This window comes from Pristis pectinata, chromosome 27 (genome assembly GCF_009764475.1).
Source record: "Pristis pectinata isolate sPriPec2 chromosome 27, sPriPec2.1.pri, whole genome shotgun sequence".
NCBI lineage: Eukaryota > Metazoa > Chordata > Chondrichthyes > Rhinopristiformes > Pristidae > Pristis > Pristis pectinata.
In genome coordinates this window covers 6,016,546-6,033,703 of record NC_067431.1, presented here as the reverse complement: position 1 = coordinate 6,033,703, position 17,158 = coordinate 6,016,546, and the positions used below count along the sequence as shown (strand labels likewise).

Here is a 17,158-nt window from a genome sequence, read left to right as displayed (position 1 = left end):
TTCAAAATCTGCCAAATCTAGAAACGCTTTTAGAGCGTATTCTGTTTTGAAAAAATTATTCATAGTCTGTGGGCGTTGTTGGCAAGGTCAATTGTCCTTGGATCAAGCAGCCTGCTGGACTATTTCTAGGGCAATTAAAAGGCAACCACGTCGTATCAATCTGAAGTCACATTTAACCTAGATTGGGCAAGTGCAGTAGTTAATATTTTGGCCCAAACATTCTCTTTCCACAGATGCTGCCTGACCTGTTGATTCTTTCCAGCATTTGATTTTATTTCAGATTTTCTACTTCTGCAAATTTTTGATTTTCAAGTGCAGCGCCCCCTCGAGGATGTTGAGGAACCAGATGGGTTTTAACAACAATCCCAGAGTTTTATGGCTAACATTACTGCTGATTTTGACTTTATTCCTGACATTTTGCCATGTTTAAAAAGTCCTAGCTAAGCCTATGCTTTAGATCACTTCTTCAATAACTTAACCAATATGCACTACATCACAAATGCAATGCCACTGAAGGCAATGCATGTTATGTTTGATTATCTGCAGTTTAAGATCTGACAATTTTTCTGGATTAACAGGCAAGTAATGATAGAGGTGTACTCTCAGATCACTGAGACATGAAAATAATTTCAAGTCAACAATATAGCCTGAATGGCATTTGCACAGTTGAGTCAAACGCATAACAAGCATTTCAGAAATCCTACTTTAACCTTTGACTTGAACATCAATTTAAGTTGGGAGCAAAACAAAGTATAGAGAATGTCTTCAGAAAGAACACAAGAAAACAGAAGCAGCCTTCGAGCTTGCCCAGCCATTTAATATAATCATGGCTGATTTATGCTGGCCTTCTGTGCATCAAATATTTATCTACCTCCTCTTTACATTTTTAATGATCCGGCTTCCACCATCCACTGGGGAAGTCCAGAGATTCAACACCATCAATGAGAAGAAATTTCTATATACTTCAGTTTTAAATGACTGGCCCTTTATCTTCTAGTTACGTCCCCTTGTTTGAGACTAATGAAAACATCCCAACATCAACCTGTCAAGCCCCCTGAGGATGTTATATATTTGAATATTCTCATTTTTCTAAACTCCATGCAATACAGGCCCAAACTACTCAGTCTCTCATGGTAAGACAACTCTATTATTGCAGGAATTAAGCTTAATAAATCTCCTCTATACTGCCTCCAATGTTACTATATTTTTTCCAGTTAAGGGGACCAAAACTGTACACAGTATTCCAACATGGCCCTCAGCAACACCCAGTACAATTGCAACAAAACATCCCTATTTTTAAACTCGAACCCCTTTGCAAAGGTGGCATAAATACCATTTGCCTTCTTAGCTACTTATTGGAACTGCCTGCTAGCCTTTTGTGATTCATGCACTTGAACACCGAGATCCCTCTGTACTTCAGTTGCAGGACCTCTCCATTTAGATAATAATCTGCCTTACTGAAATGTGTGACCTCACACTTCCCCACATTAACACCCTTTGCCCACTCATTTAATCTATCCATATTCTGTTGCAGAATTGCAGTATCCCATGACAACTCGCCTTTCCACCTATTTTCGTATAAATCAGCAAATTTGGAAATTGTTGCTTCCTCCAAGTCATTAATGCAAATAGTGAACATAGTGTAAACAGTGAAAGAGGCAACTTTGAAGTAACCTTATTACAATATTCAGTATTGTACTAAAGGGCATGAATCCAGAAAAATTATTCATTACGGTAAAGCAAGATGGCATGCAAGTATTTTGTTTTAAATTGAGACATAGTCCTTGGAGTAAGTAACCAGTGAAAATGACTGAAATGGAAAATATAAATAAGTTCAAGAGCAGTTAGGTGCACTCCTGAAAAAAGATTCCGGGTTGTTTATATTCTTTACTTTCTAATGCTTAAAATCTTGCTGCAACATTCTTGGCTTCATTTTTCCAGATTGTGGCCCCTTCACTACAGCCCCATCCCCCACCCACAGATCTTTTTCCTCTCCTGTTGCCAGGGGAGATCATAAAGCAGAACTGCGTCAAGATAGCTGTCAAAAAGTTGGCTCAGAAACCTTTTCGCTGCCTTTTGTCTGGACAACTAGTACATCATCTAAGATTGGACCGAATCAATCTGCTTCCTTACTTGAAGCACACAAAAAAAATTGTTAAGCAAAGCTCCTTTCCTCTTGTTACCGTTTTCCTCAGAAGATCCCCAAAGGAGAAGTGAAAATAACTGACAAAGTTCCTGTTGTCTCCTGGCCACAGTCACTCGAAGTCCCAGGTCAGTGCACCAATCCAAGCACTGCAGTCTGATCAAATTATTTTGTTTTTCCTGGCCCACAGTCAGGCTGTTAAAACCTTCCAAAACACTTCCCCTCCTTCTGGATATCACTCAGCAATCTTTTCCTTTGAACACAGATCTGATTTATGGCGTACTTTAATCTTAAAAAATGGAGAAAGGGAAGGAGGGGGTTGCCATTAAGAATTTAATTAACTGTCAAATAATGCCCTTGACAGGAAATTCCACCTGAGGCATTGCCATGGCAACAGGAATGAAGACCTACCTCCCACTGGTCTGACAATCTGGCCTGCTCTAACAATCCTAACTTTGCACGGTGTAGTCTTATTTTTGCATTACATTCAAGGCTTTTCAGCTACGGGAGGGTGACGTGGACAAACCAGACTTTACTCTCACACATTACCTACATGATGAAATCTTCCGGAAGGGTCGTGAGGGGAGTGAAATTGCTGAGGCACTTGGCATAGTGCAGTGCAACCAGTAGAGCTGTAAGCAGCAGGGTATACGACTGCTTTAAATTATAATCAATAGAACTCCTTGTCTAGCACAGTTAAAAGTCAAGGATATTCGTTCCCCTTTCCATCCACCACTTTAGTAATTAACCTGGCGAGTACCTGTGCTCTTAGTATCTGACATTAATGCCTTTCTGTTGTGTTTGGTTACAATAATACTAATTAATATTTAGGTGAATGCATGGCACACTGAACGTGGCCCACTGAAAGAACACTGACACTACTTCAAGAAATAGATGTCCTAGAAGAACTAACTGCTCTTGTACTATTTTGCCCCTTCGATCCCACCATCTATTGAATGCTTTGTTGTGGCAAAATGTATCCATTGACATACTTTTATACTCTGAGTTTTCTTTATAAAAATGTGGATCACACTAAAACAGCAGTTATGGGACAATACTACTTTAGATCGTCAATTGGATATGGGTGAAATTTAACCCTCCAGCTCATTCTGGAGGAGTTGATAGCTTCTTTCAACCATGGGTAATTAATAAGAGTAGCAGCATTTCTTAGCATACCTTCCACTACATCTCGTTTGTAGTCGCTGTCATTGTCACTGTCTGTAGGTCGATAGTAGATATAAAATCCTTGTATGGGAGTGTTATTGTTACTTGATGGAATATACTGTGAAAACAAACAGATTCGAGGAAACATTAGTAAATCAACGCAGATGCAGTTTGTTCTTAAAAACTTTTCACAAGGAACCAATAGCTATTTTGCTTCCAGCCCATCAGCCTGCCTTTCAATAATCTGCCCAACAACATGCCTCATCCCCGATTGGTCTGCTGCTTCAAGTGCAAATTTAGTTCCATGACAGGGCAGTTTTGTACTGTGGATTCATGTAGTAGCATGTCATGGCTCGTCCCACACTAGTTGATCATTAAGTCTCTCCATTTGCTCTAAAGTTTCCTCCTCTTTTTTCCAGTCAGGTTAGATGTATCAGTTGTATCCAGTTATATGCTGACCAGGAAACATTTACCAGCTTTTCCCAAGTAATCTCCCATCATCTCAGGAGGAGTAACTCAAATAAGGATGGCTACTTGTGACTGCAATGTTCCTTGGAGGAATGTGACAAATGGTTTCTCCAAACGATACCCCAATATAAATATCCATCAAGACTGAAATTCAACCTGGGATACACCTGGAAATTAGCATTCCAGGATTACGCATCAAGTAATTAAATTATAAACTACAAACAGTTGTAATGAAATAATGTAAGCTTTCAGATCGGTCAACTTCTCTAAGGAGAAAGATAAATGATGAAGCACTTATTAATTTTTATATATATATATATATATATATATATATATATATAGACACACACACACACACACACACACACACACACACACACACAAGAAACAACTGCTGGAGGAACTCGGCGGGTTGAGCAGCATCTGTGGGGGAGAAGCAACTGTCGAGATTTTGGGTTGAGACCCTACGTCACCTTACCCGAAATGTCGACAATTCCACCCCCCACCCCACCCCCCAATGATGCCGCTCAACCTGCTGAGATCCTCCAGCAGTTTGCTTTTTGCTCCAGATTCCAGCATCCGCAGCCTTGTGTTTTAATTTTACATTGTTAATTTTTTTTGTTTTATCTGATTTGCACTGTAGATATAAGGTGTAAAATAAACATTGTACCCATTTTTGTTGTTGGTGTTGTTTATTGAAAAACTTTGAAAATGGATGTTTGAATTAACTCCTCAGGGCCAATTTAACAAAACGAGATATTCAGCCTAGAATTTGGCCTCTGGAATATATCAAGCAAATTTAAATGCAGTATTCAAACTATGCTCTATTTCCTTAATTAGTGATGTCCACTCATGGTGAGCAAATTGCTACAGCACTTTCTCTTGGCACTTAAGATCCTGATTGTAACAAAGCAAGATTCCCCAAGATGGTGCTTGGTACCAACCCAGACAGGAAGCAGCCAAATTACAAAGTAACTTCGTTTTTTTTAATTCTCTGAAGGTATCTCAGGCAACAGCTTACTTCTGAAAGTGTAATCATTGCTGTTTGCGGATATAACCTAATCTGTTACTACTGGCTTGAACTTATGGCAAGCCTAAAATAAAGATGTCACAGGAAATAGACAGGACACACACCAATATTTCAGGAATTCGCACCAGCTTAGCATAAATGCAATGTGAAATGAGCTACAGAAGCTGTAGCGGAGAATGCTGAAGAACAAACATATTTATTGTCATTCCCTGTGATACTTATAAAAGGAAAAACAATTTATTTCTAAATATTATTTTTGGAATCTGTGTTCTCCAACATCATGTAATATTGACTCCCAACTACTCAGAATGTCCTAGCAAGCTAGAGAGGCAATAAATCTCATGAACAAGTGCAGAAAATAATGCTGCAATCTGTCTGCCTGGAACTCCATCGGATTGAGTATGTGCTGAAGGAATCACCAATAAAAATAAGCTCACATTGAGCCTTTGCATTTGTTTTGTATTATTACACTGTATGCCAGAAGTGGGTCATGTGTGTTTAAAATGGTTATTGTGTAAATTTCCTTGCAAGACAACACATGATGTATCTGTTCACTCAAGTGCACCTAGAACAAGCAATACCCCTCTAGCTGGATGTCCTCTCACACCCACCGTTTCATCAGACTTGGAATTCCTGCCTGTTTGTTACCAAATCCCAGTTCTGTGGAATTTACCCCTCCTTATTTATGAAACAACAGTTAGGAGAAAATTAGCAGAAACAAGCATTTTAAAAATACACCAGATTAAAAAAAACTTACAAGAGGTAATGGCATAGTCAAGAGCAATTACTGCCATTATAGCAGACAGAATCATTAAAACCAATAGAAAATTAAAGCAGTAGAATGCTCTTCAGGGCAAAGGATGCAACGCACTGGGAAAGATTTAAACTGCATCAAAATTTTCCAGTGACCTGGGAGTGCCTGACGACAACATTTATACCTGAAACAATGTGTGATAACCTCAGTTGATGAGTATTAGCATTTACCAAAAATTATAATGCGCAAAATACTGCACTGACTGATACTTGGGTTTGTGCACTCTGGACTAAGGAATGATAATATGGGAGGAACGGAAAGAGAAGAAACCAATTTAAAACAAGAGCAAATATTACTCCAAGATTTATACTTAAATTTCACGTCAATCTCAAGTTTATTAGACTACATCAAAGCATTTGTAGTTAACATGCTATTTTGGTTTGTCCTCCAGGATGAAAATGAGAGAAACAGAGACGAAATTCCCCCTCTGTACTTTCTTTTGCAAGATCAGTTATTGCACAATGCCTTTGCACCATGATGCATGGGAACAAGCAGTTCAGCAGAACATTGGATCAGACCATTATGGCATCAAACACAGTGTTCTAAACATGCTTCACCAAAATGCTGCCAGAGAAATGTTCTAAAACCTAAGATTTAAAGCAGGAAGATTTGCATTAGTTAGCTTTTCCTGCATAATTATTGCCAAAGATGGTTATTCTTCCCAAAGCAATCACAGAACCATGTTTATCTATAGTGAAAGAAACAATGAAACATTAAAATTGTGAGCCTTACCCTCTTGATTAAACAGGAACTCTGTAGTTACACAGCAAGTAACCCTTCTGCTGCTGAGAAGATATCAACTGCCGATCAACATGCTAACTCTCACACAGCATATTACAAGCACTTTGCAATTAGGCAACAGGTCAGATTCGTATCAAGAACAAAATGAGAAACTGTGGAAACAGCATGTCCTGATCAATGCCCCTGTATGTTTCTTTACTCTCTAGTTAAGTGCACAATTAAGGAACTGGGTAGCCATTACTCTCCTAAAGAAATGTCAATTGCCTACAGTTGTGAATAACCCCGACCTTACTGATTAAATAGCAAGCGGCTGTTACAGTGGTTAATACTTGAGATTTGGGGATCAGATGTGTGTTGTAACTGGCTCCTGAATACAGTTTCCAGTCTTCTCAGAGTTAATGTGCCACAGAGTCTTTGTGATAATCAGTACACGATTAAAATAGCCAATCTCAGGTCTTCTCAGTTAATCTATCTGCCTAGGAGGGAAACATGACAGAAGGGGAAAAATATTTGTCCAAAGCCTTGGGTGCCTCCTACCAATCTTGAGTGATCTTATCAAATGATTCAGGGATAGGACTTTTAAAAAATTGTCCTTTTATTAAAAGAAAAGGCAGACAGAACATTCATTTAGTAAGAGATCAAACTATTCTACTTGCTGGCAGGAAAAGGGGTGATTGAGCACCTACTTGGATATAATGAGTTGGCTCGGTGAATGAAGAGAAAACATGTTGCATAGCAGTTTTTATGACTGATAAGAGCCTCAATCTTACACTCTCAGCCAGCAAATTCTGTCACAACTAAAATCGCTGCAAGGTTGGGAATTTGATGTTATCCTCCCAATTAGGTAACTTATAGTTGCAAAAGTTTTAGATTTCCTCGTGTCACCAAGTTCACTATTTTGAATTGCAACTTTTAATTAATTACACAATTGCATCATGAACATGGCACAAAAACCTTTTTGCTTTCATTAAAAAGCTCATGGTGAACTAAGCAACCTTTTTTTTAAGAAAGAAAGGATTGACACGAGGACCAAGCTTAAGAGAAAAATTTGTACAAAGGATGGGGGTGGGGGGAATTGCCAGCAAATACTAAGGATAAACATTCCAATGATTCCTTTGCTTAAAGGTCCCCACCTATTTTAGATAAACTACATACCAAATATTTGCATTTTCAGAATATATAGACTTTCCTCTCCCTTCATGTGACACAGCAGTTAGTGCTGCCACCTCACATCTCCAGCAATCCTGGTTTGATCCTGACCATGGGTGCTGTCTATGCGCAGTTTACATGTTCTCCCTATGGTTGTGTCGGAATAATTGGCTCTACTTGGAGCCAATGTAGACTTCATGGGCTGAATGTCATCCTCCTGTGCTGTAATACTGTGACAATGCCTCTTCTCTAGAATCTCTCTCTCTGTTATACAAAGCTCAGAACAAATGAGCTTAAATCTATATTGCCAGCTGAGCAAGGATTTTTCAGGCAGATGTGTTTTCTTAAGTAACTGTTATCTCATTGCCTCGTTGACCTCCAAGAACTAGGAACTCAAATAAATATACCAGGAAATGGTGGTTAGGCAGTGCTCTCGTTACTAGTTGCCATGTTTCAATATTTCTGTGAAGATCTCCCATGATCAGTATTCCGAGCATATGTGAACATTTTTAAATGAGTTCACAATTTAAAAATATACATACGTCAACTGAGGCATTTATTTTAATGAGTAATCTACTTTAACTCAAGCCAGTACATACTTTTTGATTTAAAAACTTATTTTTAACATGTCCATTGTTTCTGTTTTAGGATTGCACTCATTTGAGAGTCACTTACACCAGCTGCCAGGAGAGGGTTTTCTGTTTCCCTGATATCCAGGTAAATGGAGAGTTCTCCTTAAATTTCCAAGACCTGAGCTATAGATATGGCAGCACAGCAGTGTAGACTGCGGCACAGTAGTGTAGCGGTTAGTGTAATGCTATTACAGCGCCGTGACCAGGTTCAATTCCGGCCGCTGTCTCTAAGGAGTTTGTATGTTCTTCCAGCGTCTGCATGGGTTTCCTCTGGGTGCTCCAGTTTCCACCCACATTCCAAAAGACGTATAGGTTAGGAGCTGTGGGCGTGCTATGTTGGCGCCAGGAGAGTGGCGACACTTGCAGGCTGCCCCCAGCACATTCTCAGTAATGCAAAAAGACGCAATTCACTGTGTGTTTCGATGCACAAGTGACTAATAAATAAATATCTTCCATCATATTCCTCCACAGTGTCCTCCTGGAGTTCAGTAGTATAGTAATGCAAGAAACACAAGGCAAACAGACAAAAATGATTCATTTCTGCAAAAATCATTTACTCTAGAGTTAAGTACTTTAATCCCACTTCCAAGCTGTGCTTAATAGTCTTGATACATTTAGATCCTGCAAAGGGAAGCTGTTAACTGGGGAGGTTTCTCAGATTTGAAACAGGTTTGCTCTTTATGAATACAAGACGGAATGTAAATCCAAACTGACGCATACGTCCTTCATTTGTGACATGTGTCACTTTATTAACAAGTGCAGAGATGGAGAAAGAAAAATGACAGGTTGAAAAAAGTCAGCAGACTGGACACCCACAATGAAACTGCAATGCTTACCGTCCACTTCAGCATAATCTGTGTGTCAGTGATAGCCTCTGTATAAGCAATGTGAGGACCTGCGATTGGACGTGCCGAAAACCGGTTGCTGAATCCTGCCACTTGGTATGGCCGTGAGGCTGCACTTCTTGGACTTTCACCATAGGCATTAATGGCGATCACACGGAACTTATAAGTGGCACCTGAGGCACAAGAATAGCCCGCAAAAAAGAAACAACAATTAGTCAAGGCACATTACTATTTCATAGAATGCTCTCATGCAACCTTGACAAATTTACTGACAGGCTGAGCGTCTAACTGGACATGGTGATTTCCTACAAAAATGCAAAGGAAACAAAATAAATCACAGACTACTCAAACTAAAACCCCACGATAGAGCTGGACAATGGCCAATAGACGGAGTGCCCAGCCACAATGATGTAAAATATGAAACAAAAGCATTAACTTTAGAGAGAAAACATATCCGTCTGAAGTTACTGGATCAGTAATCCAGAGCCCTGGATTAATTATCTACAGAATGCGAGGGTAAATCATATTAAGGTGATTTAAGATTTTGAATTCAGTTTCAAAGAGCTTAGTAAAAAGCTGGTATCAGTAGAATTGACATAAAATTGTCATATTGGCATAAAAATCTTATTGGTCCACTCATATCCTCTTACATAAGGAATCCTGTCTATCTTCATTCACGCTAGCCTAAACGCAGGTCCAGTTGTATAGCAATGTGGCTGACATTAATTATTCCCTGAAGTTGCCTAGCAAGTTGCTACAAATGTGGACTACAATGGTTTAAGGAAGCCCATCACTCTTCTTAAGGCAACTTAGATGGACAACAAATGCTAGCCTTGCCAGTGGTACTAGATTCAGAAAAATACTACTCCTAATTGTTATAAATTGATTACTATCAGAGTGCAAAATGACATGAAACCAGGATTCAATATGGATATAATACACTCCACGTTCAAACAGTTCACTGATGTTCATTGCCTTGGTTTAACATTAAAATGCCAGGAAGGACTGTAGGCTGATGTCCATTGAACTGTATGCCAATAGGAACTAAAATCCTCAAGTGACAAGAAAAACTTAAATACCTGCAAAAATCCCCCCCCAAAAAAAGAACAACAGCTGCTTCAGACAGAGAAACAAAGGACTGCAGATGCTGGAATCTAGATGAAAAACACTATGATGCTGGAGGAACTCAGCAGTAAAGACAGCATCCTTGGAGAAAAGTAGGCGGTCAATGTTTTGCAAACTTTGCAAAATTTAATAGCAGTTTGTACTTCACTTATTTGGACTGTTACCTGGCTCAAGATTTCGTACTTCTACTGAGAGTTTTGACGGAGAGATGCTGTCTGCTGCCACCAGCCAGTCACTATTCCTTCCCATGCGTTTGTACTCCACCTTAAAAGAGGTGATGGGAGAGCCGCCATTTGCTCTTGGGATCCAAGTCACATACACAGATGTTTCTGAGGCAGTTGAGATTGTAGGTCGATCTGGTGCCTCAGGGACTAGAAAGGGGGAAAACAGATGTTATCATCAGGGTGTTGGAGAGCTTGAATTAGTTAGTTTCTTGTTCATGAAGTTATGTGCCCATTTGGAAAAATTTGAGTCTAAAGCTGCAAATGTTATGTCTGTTTTAGTCACAGAAAATGCCTGAAATTGGCAGAGTATCAAACCCATATTCCCTCTTGGACATCATACTGTTTCTAGTGTGATTAACTCGGTTTTGTTATTAATTTAGCATAATGATTGTTAAAGATATTTGCCACCATTTGTGTGCCATCAGAAATTCTCATGTTTCCAAAATGTGAAGGGTAAGGTCTCAAAGTTCCTTGTAGTACGTCATTAAGGGAAAAAGATTTATACAAGATATCCTATAGTTAATGTTTAACATTTGTCTAAAGGCAATAGATGTACCATCTTGTGGCAGCCTGTATTAATACATAGAAGCAAAAAATTATAAGATTAATGGCTTTTAGAGTCATAGAGCACTACAGCATAGAAACATGCCCTTTGGCTCACCTAATCCATGCCAGCCTGGTTTTCTGCCTAGTCCCATCTACCTGCACCCAGACCATAGCTCTCCATACCGCTCATCTATGCACCCATCTAAACTTCTCTTAAATGTTACAATTGAACCCACATCCTCCACTTCTGCTGGTAGCTCATTCCACACTCGCACCACCCTCTGAGTGAAGAAGATCCCCCTCAGATTCCCCTTAAATATTTCACCTTTCACCCTAAACCTATGTCCTCTAGTTCTATTCTCACCCAACCTGAGGGGAAAAGGCCTGCATGCATTCAGCCTATCTATACCCCTCATAATTTTGTATACCTCTATAAGATCTCCCCTCATTCTCCTGCGCTCCAGGGAATAAAGTCCTAACCTATTCAACCTTTCCCTATAGCTAAAGTCCTGAAGTCCTGGCAACATCCATGTAAATTTTCTGTGCACTCTTTTCAAGTTTGTATCTTTCCAGTAGGTAGGTGACCAGAACTGCACACAATACTCTAAGTTTGGCCTCACCAACTTCCTACGCAACTTCAACATAACATCCCAACTCCTGTACTCACTGCCCTGATATATGAAGGCCAATGTGCCAAAAGCTCTCTTTACGACCCGGGTTCAAATCCAGCCACTGTAAGGAGTTTGTACGTTCTCCCCGTGCCTGTGTGGGTTTCCTCCGGGTGCTCCGGTTTCCTCCCACATTCCAAAGACGTACAGGTTAGGAAGTTATGGGCAAGCTATGTTGGCGCGGGAAGCGTGGCGACACTTGCGGGCTGCCCCCCAAAATCACTACGCAAAAGATGTATTTCACTATGTTTCGATGTACATGCGACTAATAAAGATCTTATCTACTTGAGATGCCACAAGGAACTATGGATCTGTATTCCTAAGTCCCTTTGTTCTACCGCACACTTCAGTGCCCTACCACTCACTGTACAAGTCTTACCCTGGTTTGGCCTCCCCAAGTGCATCACCTCACACTTGTCTACATTAAATTCCATCTGCCATTTTTCAGCCCATTTTCCCAGCTGGTCCAGATCACTTTGATAGCTTTCCTCGCCGTCCACTATGCCCCTAATCTTGATGTCACCTGCAAATTTGCTGATCCAGTTTACCACATTATCCAAATCATTAATATAGATGAAAAACAACAACAGGCCCAGCACTGATGCCTGCAATTTTAAAACTCATTGATAATAGTAGTTATTACTTCTATGCAAAAGACTTAATTATTGCTCAAGTGGCTGGTGGAGAGTCTTAATTTGATTAAAATATGCCATTCACAATTTGTTGATGTGTTTGATGAGGCTGTGGCTTAAATTGTTGAGAATATTTTGGTACCCACAAAGCATCCTCATCAAGCACCTAACACCTTGTCTCACTATGAGCCACTGACAAAAAAACAACCTGCTTTGGCAATCGGAACAATGTCAGGTGATGAAAATATTAACTTATCTTTTATATAAAACAGAGTTCACCCTCAAATAGCTTAATCTATTCAGCTATTAATTGGCCTTTATTTGCACTTTATTATCTCATGTGCCCTGCCGAACTGGTTATTCCAGATGTTAGTAGTTCGAGGAAAACATGTATCCCTACACTGACCAGTTTAATAGGTTACGATCTTGTACACTAATCTCAAAACAACATATTAGTAAATAAAGTTACACAAATTGCAGAAATAATTATTGGAATGTTAATTTTAAAATAGTAAAATAAACCCTAAATTATTATATCCCAGGGATGCCAAAGAGGGAAAAATTATAAGAGCAGGATAGAAGCTGGATATACTGATGAATGACTCAATTCAAAAGTTTTTTTTAAACATATTCAATTTGTGATGAGATAGTGTCCACTTTCCTGGCTGAGTGCGGCTATAATTTTAATCAAGCAGCAACATCGTATCTAGAAAATAGCAGCCCACTTGATTGGCATTTAACTCATCATTTTAAGCCTTTGTTTCCTTCATCATTGTCAACCTTGCAGCTGCAGTATATATTACCTATACCTCCCAATGTTCCATATTATACCAAATCTTAACAGTATAGACTGCCTTTGATGATTTTTGTTTTCTCATTGAGGGCAAGTTTTGAAGGGGCAAGATGTAATAATGACCTTAAAGGCTGTTGTAGTTCCTAAAAACTTCATATTGTCATGTCCTTCTCTAGTTCTTTCTGATATAACTGCTCCCCACCACCCCAGCAAACTAAGTAAACAGAATACATGTGGGATTACTGATGATAGACGTGACAGCTTTGACCAAGGCAAAAATTGGAAAAAAAATAAGGTTTAAGAAATGCACTTCAATTATAAAATATATTTGATTTGATGGTAATGCAAATGGAAAGTTTTAAAATAATATTTTGCATTTTGTTTTCTCATGAACTTGAAGACACTTGGAGGATCAAATTCACATATCAAATATTCTATGATAGCATTAAGCATACCAAACGTAGGCATTGCAATTAGGTATAACAAAGCTCCCTATGCTGCCCCAATATTAAACTAAATTTCATGAGTCTACTTCCTACAAGAATCATATTTGTGACCTTTCATCTAGACTTCCCATTTTGTATTGGTATTTACACACAGTAGGTAGAGCCTGACACTCTCAAATTAATTTCATTTGGTTTCCTATAGCCAGTGAATAGAAGATGCCAACATTAATCATCACTGAAATTTAAACCAGGTTCTGAGGTGATTAAAAGACCAGTTACAAGATATCACATTTTTGCATTTTGACTCAAAAAGGTGCTGCCATTGTAAAAAAAAATTACAGACGTGTCAAATAGTTTTGAACACAGGAACAAATCAGTCAAAATAATACTTACTGAACTCAGAGCAACTTTAGAGAGCAAAGAAGACAGAAGAACAGTGTTAGTAAAAAAAACAAATTATCAAAACAGAATGGTTCTCAGTGTTAGACCCAGTCATTTGGCAGTGCCCTAGTGACATTGCAGTTTTAAAAAATTATTGGACAATTTGCGAAGTAGTAATAAAGACTGACACAGCACTGGAGGTCTGCTATTAGGTATCAATATCATTACCAAAATTTATATTGAAGTTACATTGGCTTTAGTACTTTTAATAACCAACATGACTCCTTAAATCCAAATCTACAACTTGGAAAATTTGACACCTAAATCTCAACAGTTACTGCTGCCAGGTCCTCAGATTTAACAACTGGTAACTGATATCACATCCATGGAGATTCTTGCCCACCATCAACCCTGCCCCCCCACGACAAATGAATATTGTGTTATGGAATCTTTTTTTTGAAAATATTACAATATTTTTGAAGACTGCTCAGTCCTGCAGTGGCAGTGAGAATGCAAGGAACCTTTACTTTGTCTGTGGCCACATATCTTACAGGAGAGCAGACAGTGTTGGCAACAATCTGGAACAGGAATTGGCTGGACTCTATTCAGTAACTCTTCTTTAATGCCATATCAGAGATTGAACAATGTTATTAGAGAAATCAAATATTCTAAGTAACTCCATCCTCATTTTCAAGATTTGTAGTAATTTCAAAAATTGGTAACTAATATCAAATAACTAAATAACAGTTTGGGATAGAAGTAAAATACATTACCTATTGCACATCTCAAAGACATAGCAGCAACCAGCCTTTTCAGCACTTCAACCATAGATCCAAACTTGCAGGATCTTAATACCCATGATATCCCTGTTAGTGTTGTCTGCTTCAGTACCTTTCCCTTCAGCTCATTCTTAATGCATCCCCACCCCCTTTCCTTCACCACATCCCCAAGAATTTTTCCATTTACTGCAGATTGACAAAATCAGTTAATCCATAATATTAACCATGAAGGTAGTAATTTACATCAGGGGTTGGAGTAGGCAGTTTATAACCGTAAAGTTTGAGAAAGAGTAGGATTAGAGTTAAGATAGTTTCTAAAATAAGAGCGATAGGATAAAGGTTTATTACTTATTAAAGCAAGGCAAGAAAAGTTAGGTTGGGTTAAGGATAGAATTAGGGCTAAAGTTTATATATATATTTTTTAAAAAGGACAGATATTACCATTTGGATCAATGTTTATATATTTTTTTTAAAGTGATGTGAGAAACCTATGATTTTGGTTCAACTGTTAGTAAATGGGTCAGGAAGGATTATGATTGATTAGGACAAGAGATGAGTTTGGATATGTATAGAGATAGGGTTTATGTACAGAGATAGGGTTTGTAGAGGCTGTGGTAGTGAAAGATTTTAATAAAAGGGTGAGTGAAGAGATAAAATTGAATTATGCTGCTGATTATGATTACATAGCTAATAAAGGGGACCGACAGGCTTTGGTTTCAGTTAAAGCTCGGATTGTTTCAGGATTCAGTTGAGTAAAGTCAGGGTTGGGGGAGATGTAAACACAGAATAATGGACTGCAGAGGAGTTAGTACCTCCGCTATGGCGTGCTGGATCGTGGATTACCACACCAAAATTAGTGTTGCCCTTATCCTCGACTGCTGTTTGCTTGGGGACTCCCACTGGTTGTGAAGGTATCCGAGGGGTTTCCTTTGACTTTGAGGATCGCCCTGAGGGGGAGAAAATAAATGAGAATATTAAAGCAAAGAACAGGAACAGCAAAATATTCAGAGCACCCCTCAATCACTGCCCTTTACTGTCATTATGCTGTGCTCTCAAAGCTAAGATTGGTTTGCATTATTTCAATGCTATGAAAGTTCAAACAAAACAGTAATTCTGACAAGGCCTGGTTTCACACTTCCAACTCTTTGTTCTTCCCACCTATCTTTCATTACCTTCACTCAACGAACACTGCTCTAGCCTAGCACTACAATTTTGAGTCCTGCGCTTTTCCTTAATTAAAAATACAATACTCCTAATGCACATTCAAAATGCCGTGGGGAAAAAAATGCATTAATTCACTTTCAAAAACATAGGGTAATGTTGGGGCAAGGTGAATGGAGAAAAAAAAAGGTAGGTTTCAGTCTCTTTAAATTTATAAATACCCTTTAAGCTTATAAGTGTCATGACATTTAACACCAGTTCAGAAAAAGATAGCCCATTAGGAAAGAATCCACATGGATGCTGTGTGGAGAGCAAAGTTGGAGGTGATGTCACAATTCAGGCACCAAATACAAGAGCAGGGAGCTTACAGTACAACCATACAAATCATTGGTTAGGTCACAGCTGGAGTACAGTGTGCAGTTCTAGTCGCCACATTATAAGTAAGGATGTGATTGGACTGGAGGGGATGTAGAAGAGATTTACTAGTACATTTCTTTGCAGTTTTGACATTGATTTACCAATTGATATTGTTTTAATGATGGCAAGATCTGGGATCTGGCCTGGGATGGAGTGTTTTAGCTGTGATCAGTCCGAAGACATTGGCTTTGTTTTCTTTGGAAAAGATAAGGCCTAAGGATAACCTGATTGAGGTATTTAAAATTACAAGGGGTGAAGAGAGTGAGAAACCTTTCTCTTAGCAGGAGTGTCTATAACCAGTAGGTATGGCTTTAAAGTGGTAAGAAATTTAAAGAAGAAACGAGGGAAGCGTTCTCACCCAGAGACTGGCTGAAATCTGGAATGCACTACCCTAGGGAATGGAGGAAGGAGGTACTCTTACAACATTTAAGTATCTAGATTAGCACTTGTAATGTCACGGCATAAAAGGATAGGGGCTGAGAAAACAGGATTAATAGGTACTACTTGATGGCTGGTATATTTCCATACTATATTACTCTATGATTCTATGCCAAATCAAGGCAAATAGGGTTAATACCAGGGATACAAAATACTAGACATTTTTTTTTGATTGGCAGTACCTGAGATCTTGCCATCATTAAAACAATATCAGTTGGTAAATCAATGCCAACAGAGCATCTAAAGACTAAAATCTTTAAGTTTAATCTATGCTCCAAAGATTACATACATCTGAATTTATACTCAATATATTAATACATCCTGGAGTCCCACATTCTGTGGTGGCCTCACCATTTCACTGGTTATAAAACACTGATAGATATATTAGGGTCACGAAGGGTTAACGATAAATGTAACTTTTTTTTATAATGTGGGGTTTAATGATAAAAAAATGGATTTCCAAACCTTCAGATTCATGAACTCCAACAGAATCAAACAGCAATAAGAAAAATGTGGAAATTAAGCCCAGTCTCCAGTGCTTTGAAGGTTGGACACCACTGTT

General features: G+C 38.7%; 1 protein-coding gene across 5 annotated transcripts in view; it reads right to left on the bottom strand.

Moving 5' to 3' along the window:
• cdon (cell adhesion associated, oncogene regulated) overlaps positions 1-17,158 on the bottom strand; it is a 132,053-nt gene that overhangs the window by 17,907 nt on the left and 96,988 nt on the right. For all 5 annotated transcript variants that reach the window (XM_052040001.1, XM_052039999.1, XM_052040000.1 and 2 more), the window contains 4 exons: positions 15,393-15,527; positions 10,276-10,482; positions 8,978-9,159; positions 3,320-3,425 (listed from right to left, as the gene is read on the bottom strand). In XM_052040001.1, the coding sequence (XP_051895961.1) occupies positions 3,320-3,425; positions 8,978-9,159; positions 10,276-10,482; positions 15,393-15,527 (630 nt within the window). The remainder of the gene's footprint in view (positions 1-3,319; positions 3,426-8,977; positions 9,160-10,275; positions 10,483-15,392; positions 15,528-17,158) is intronic.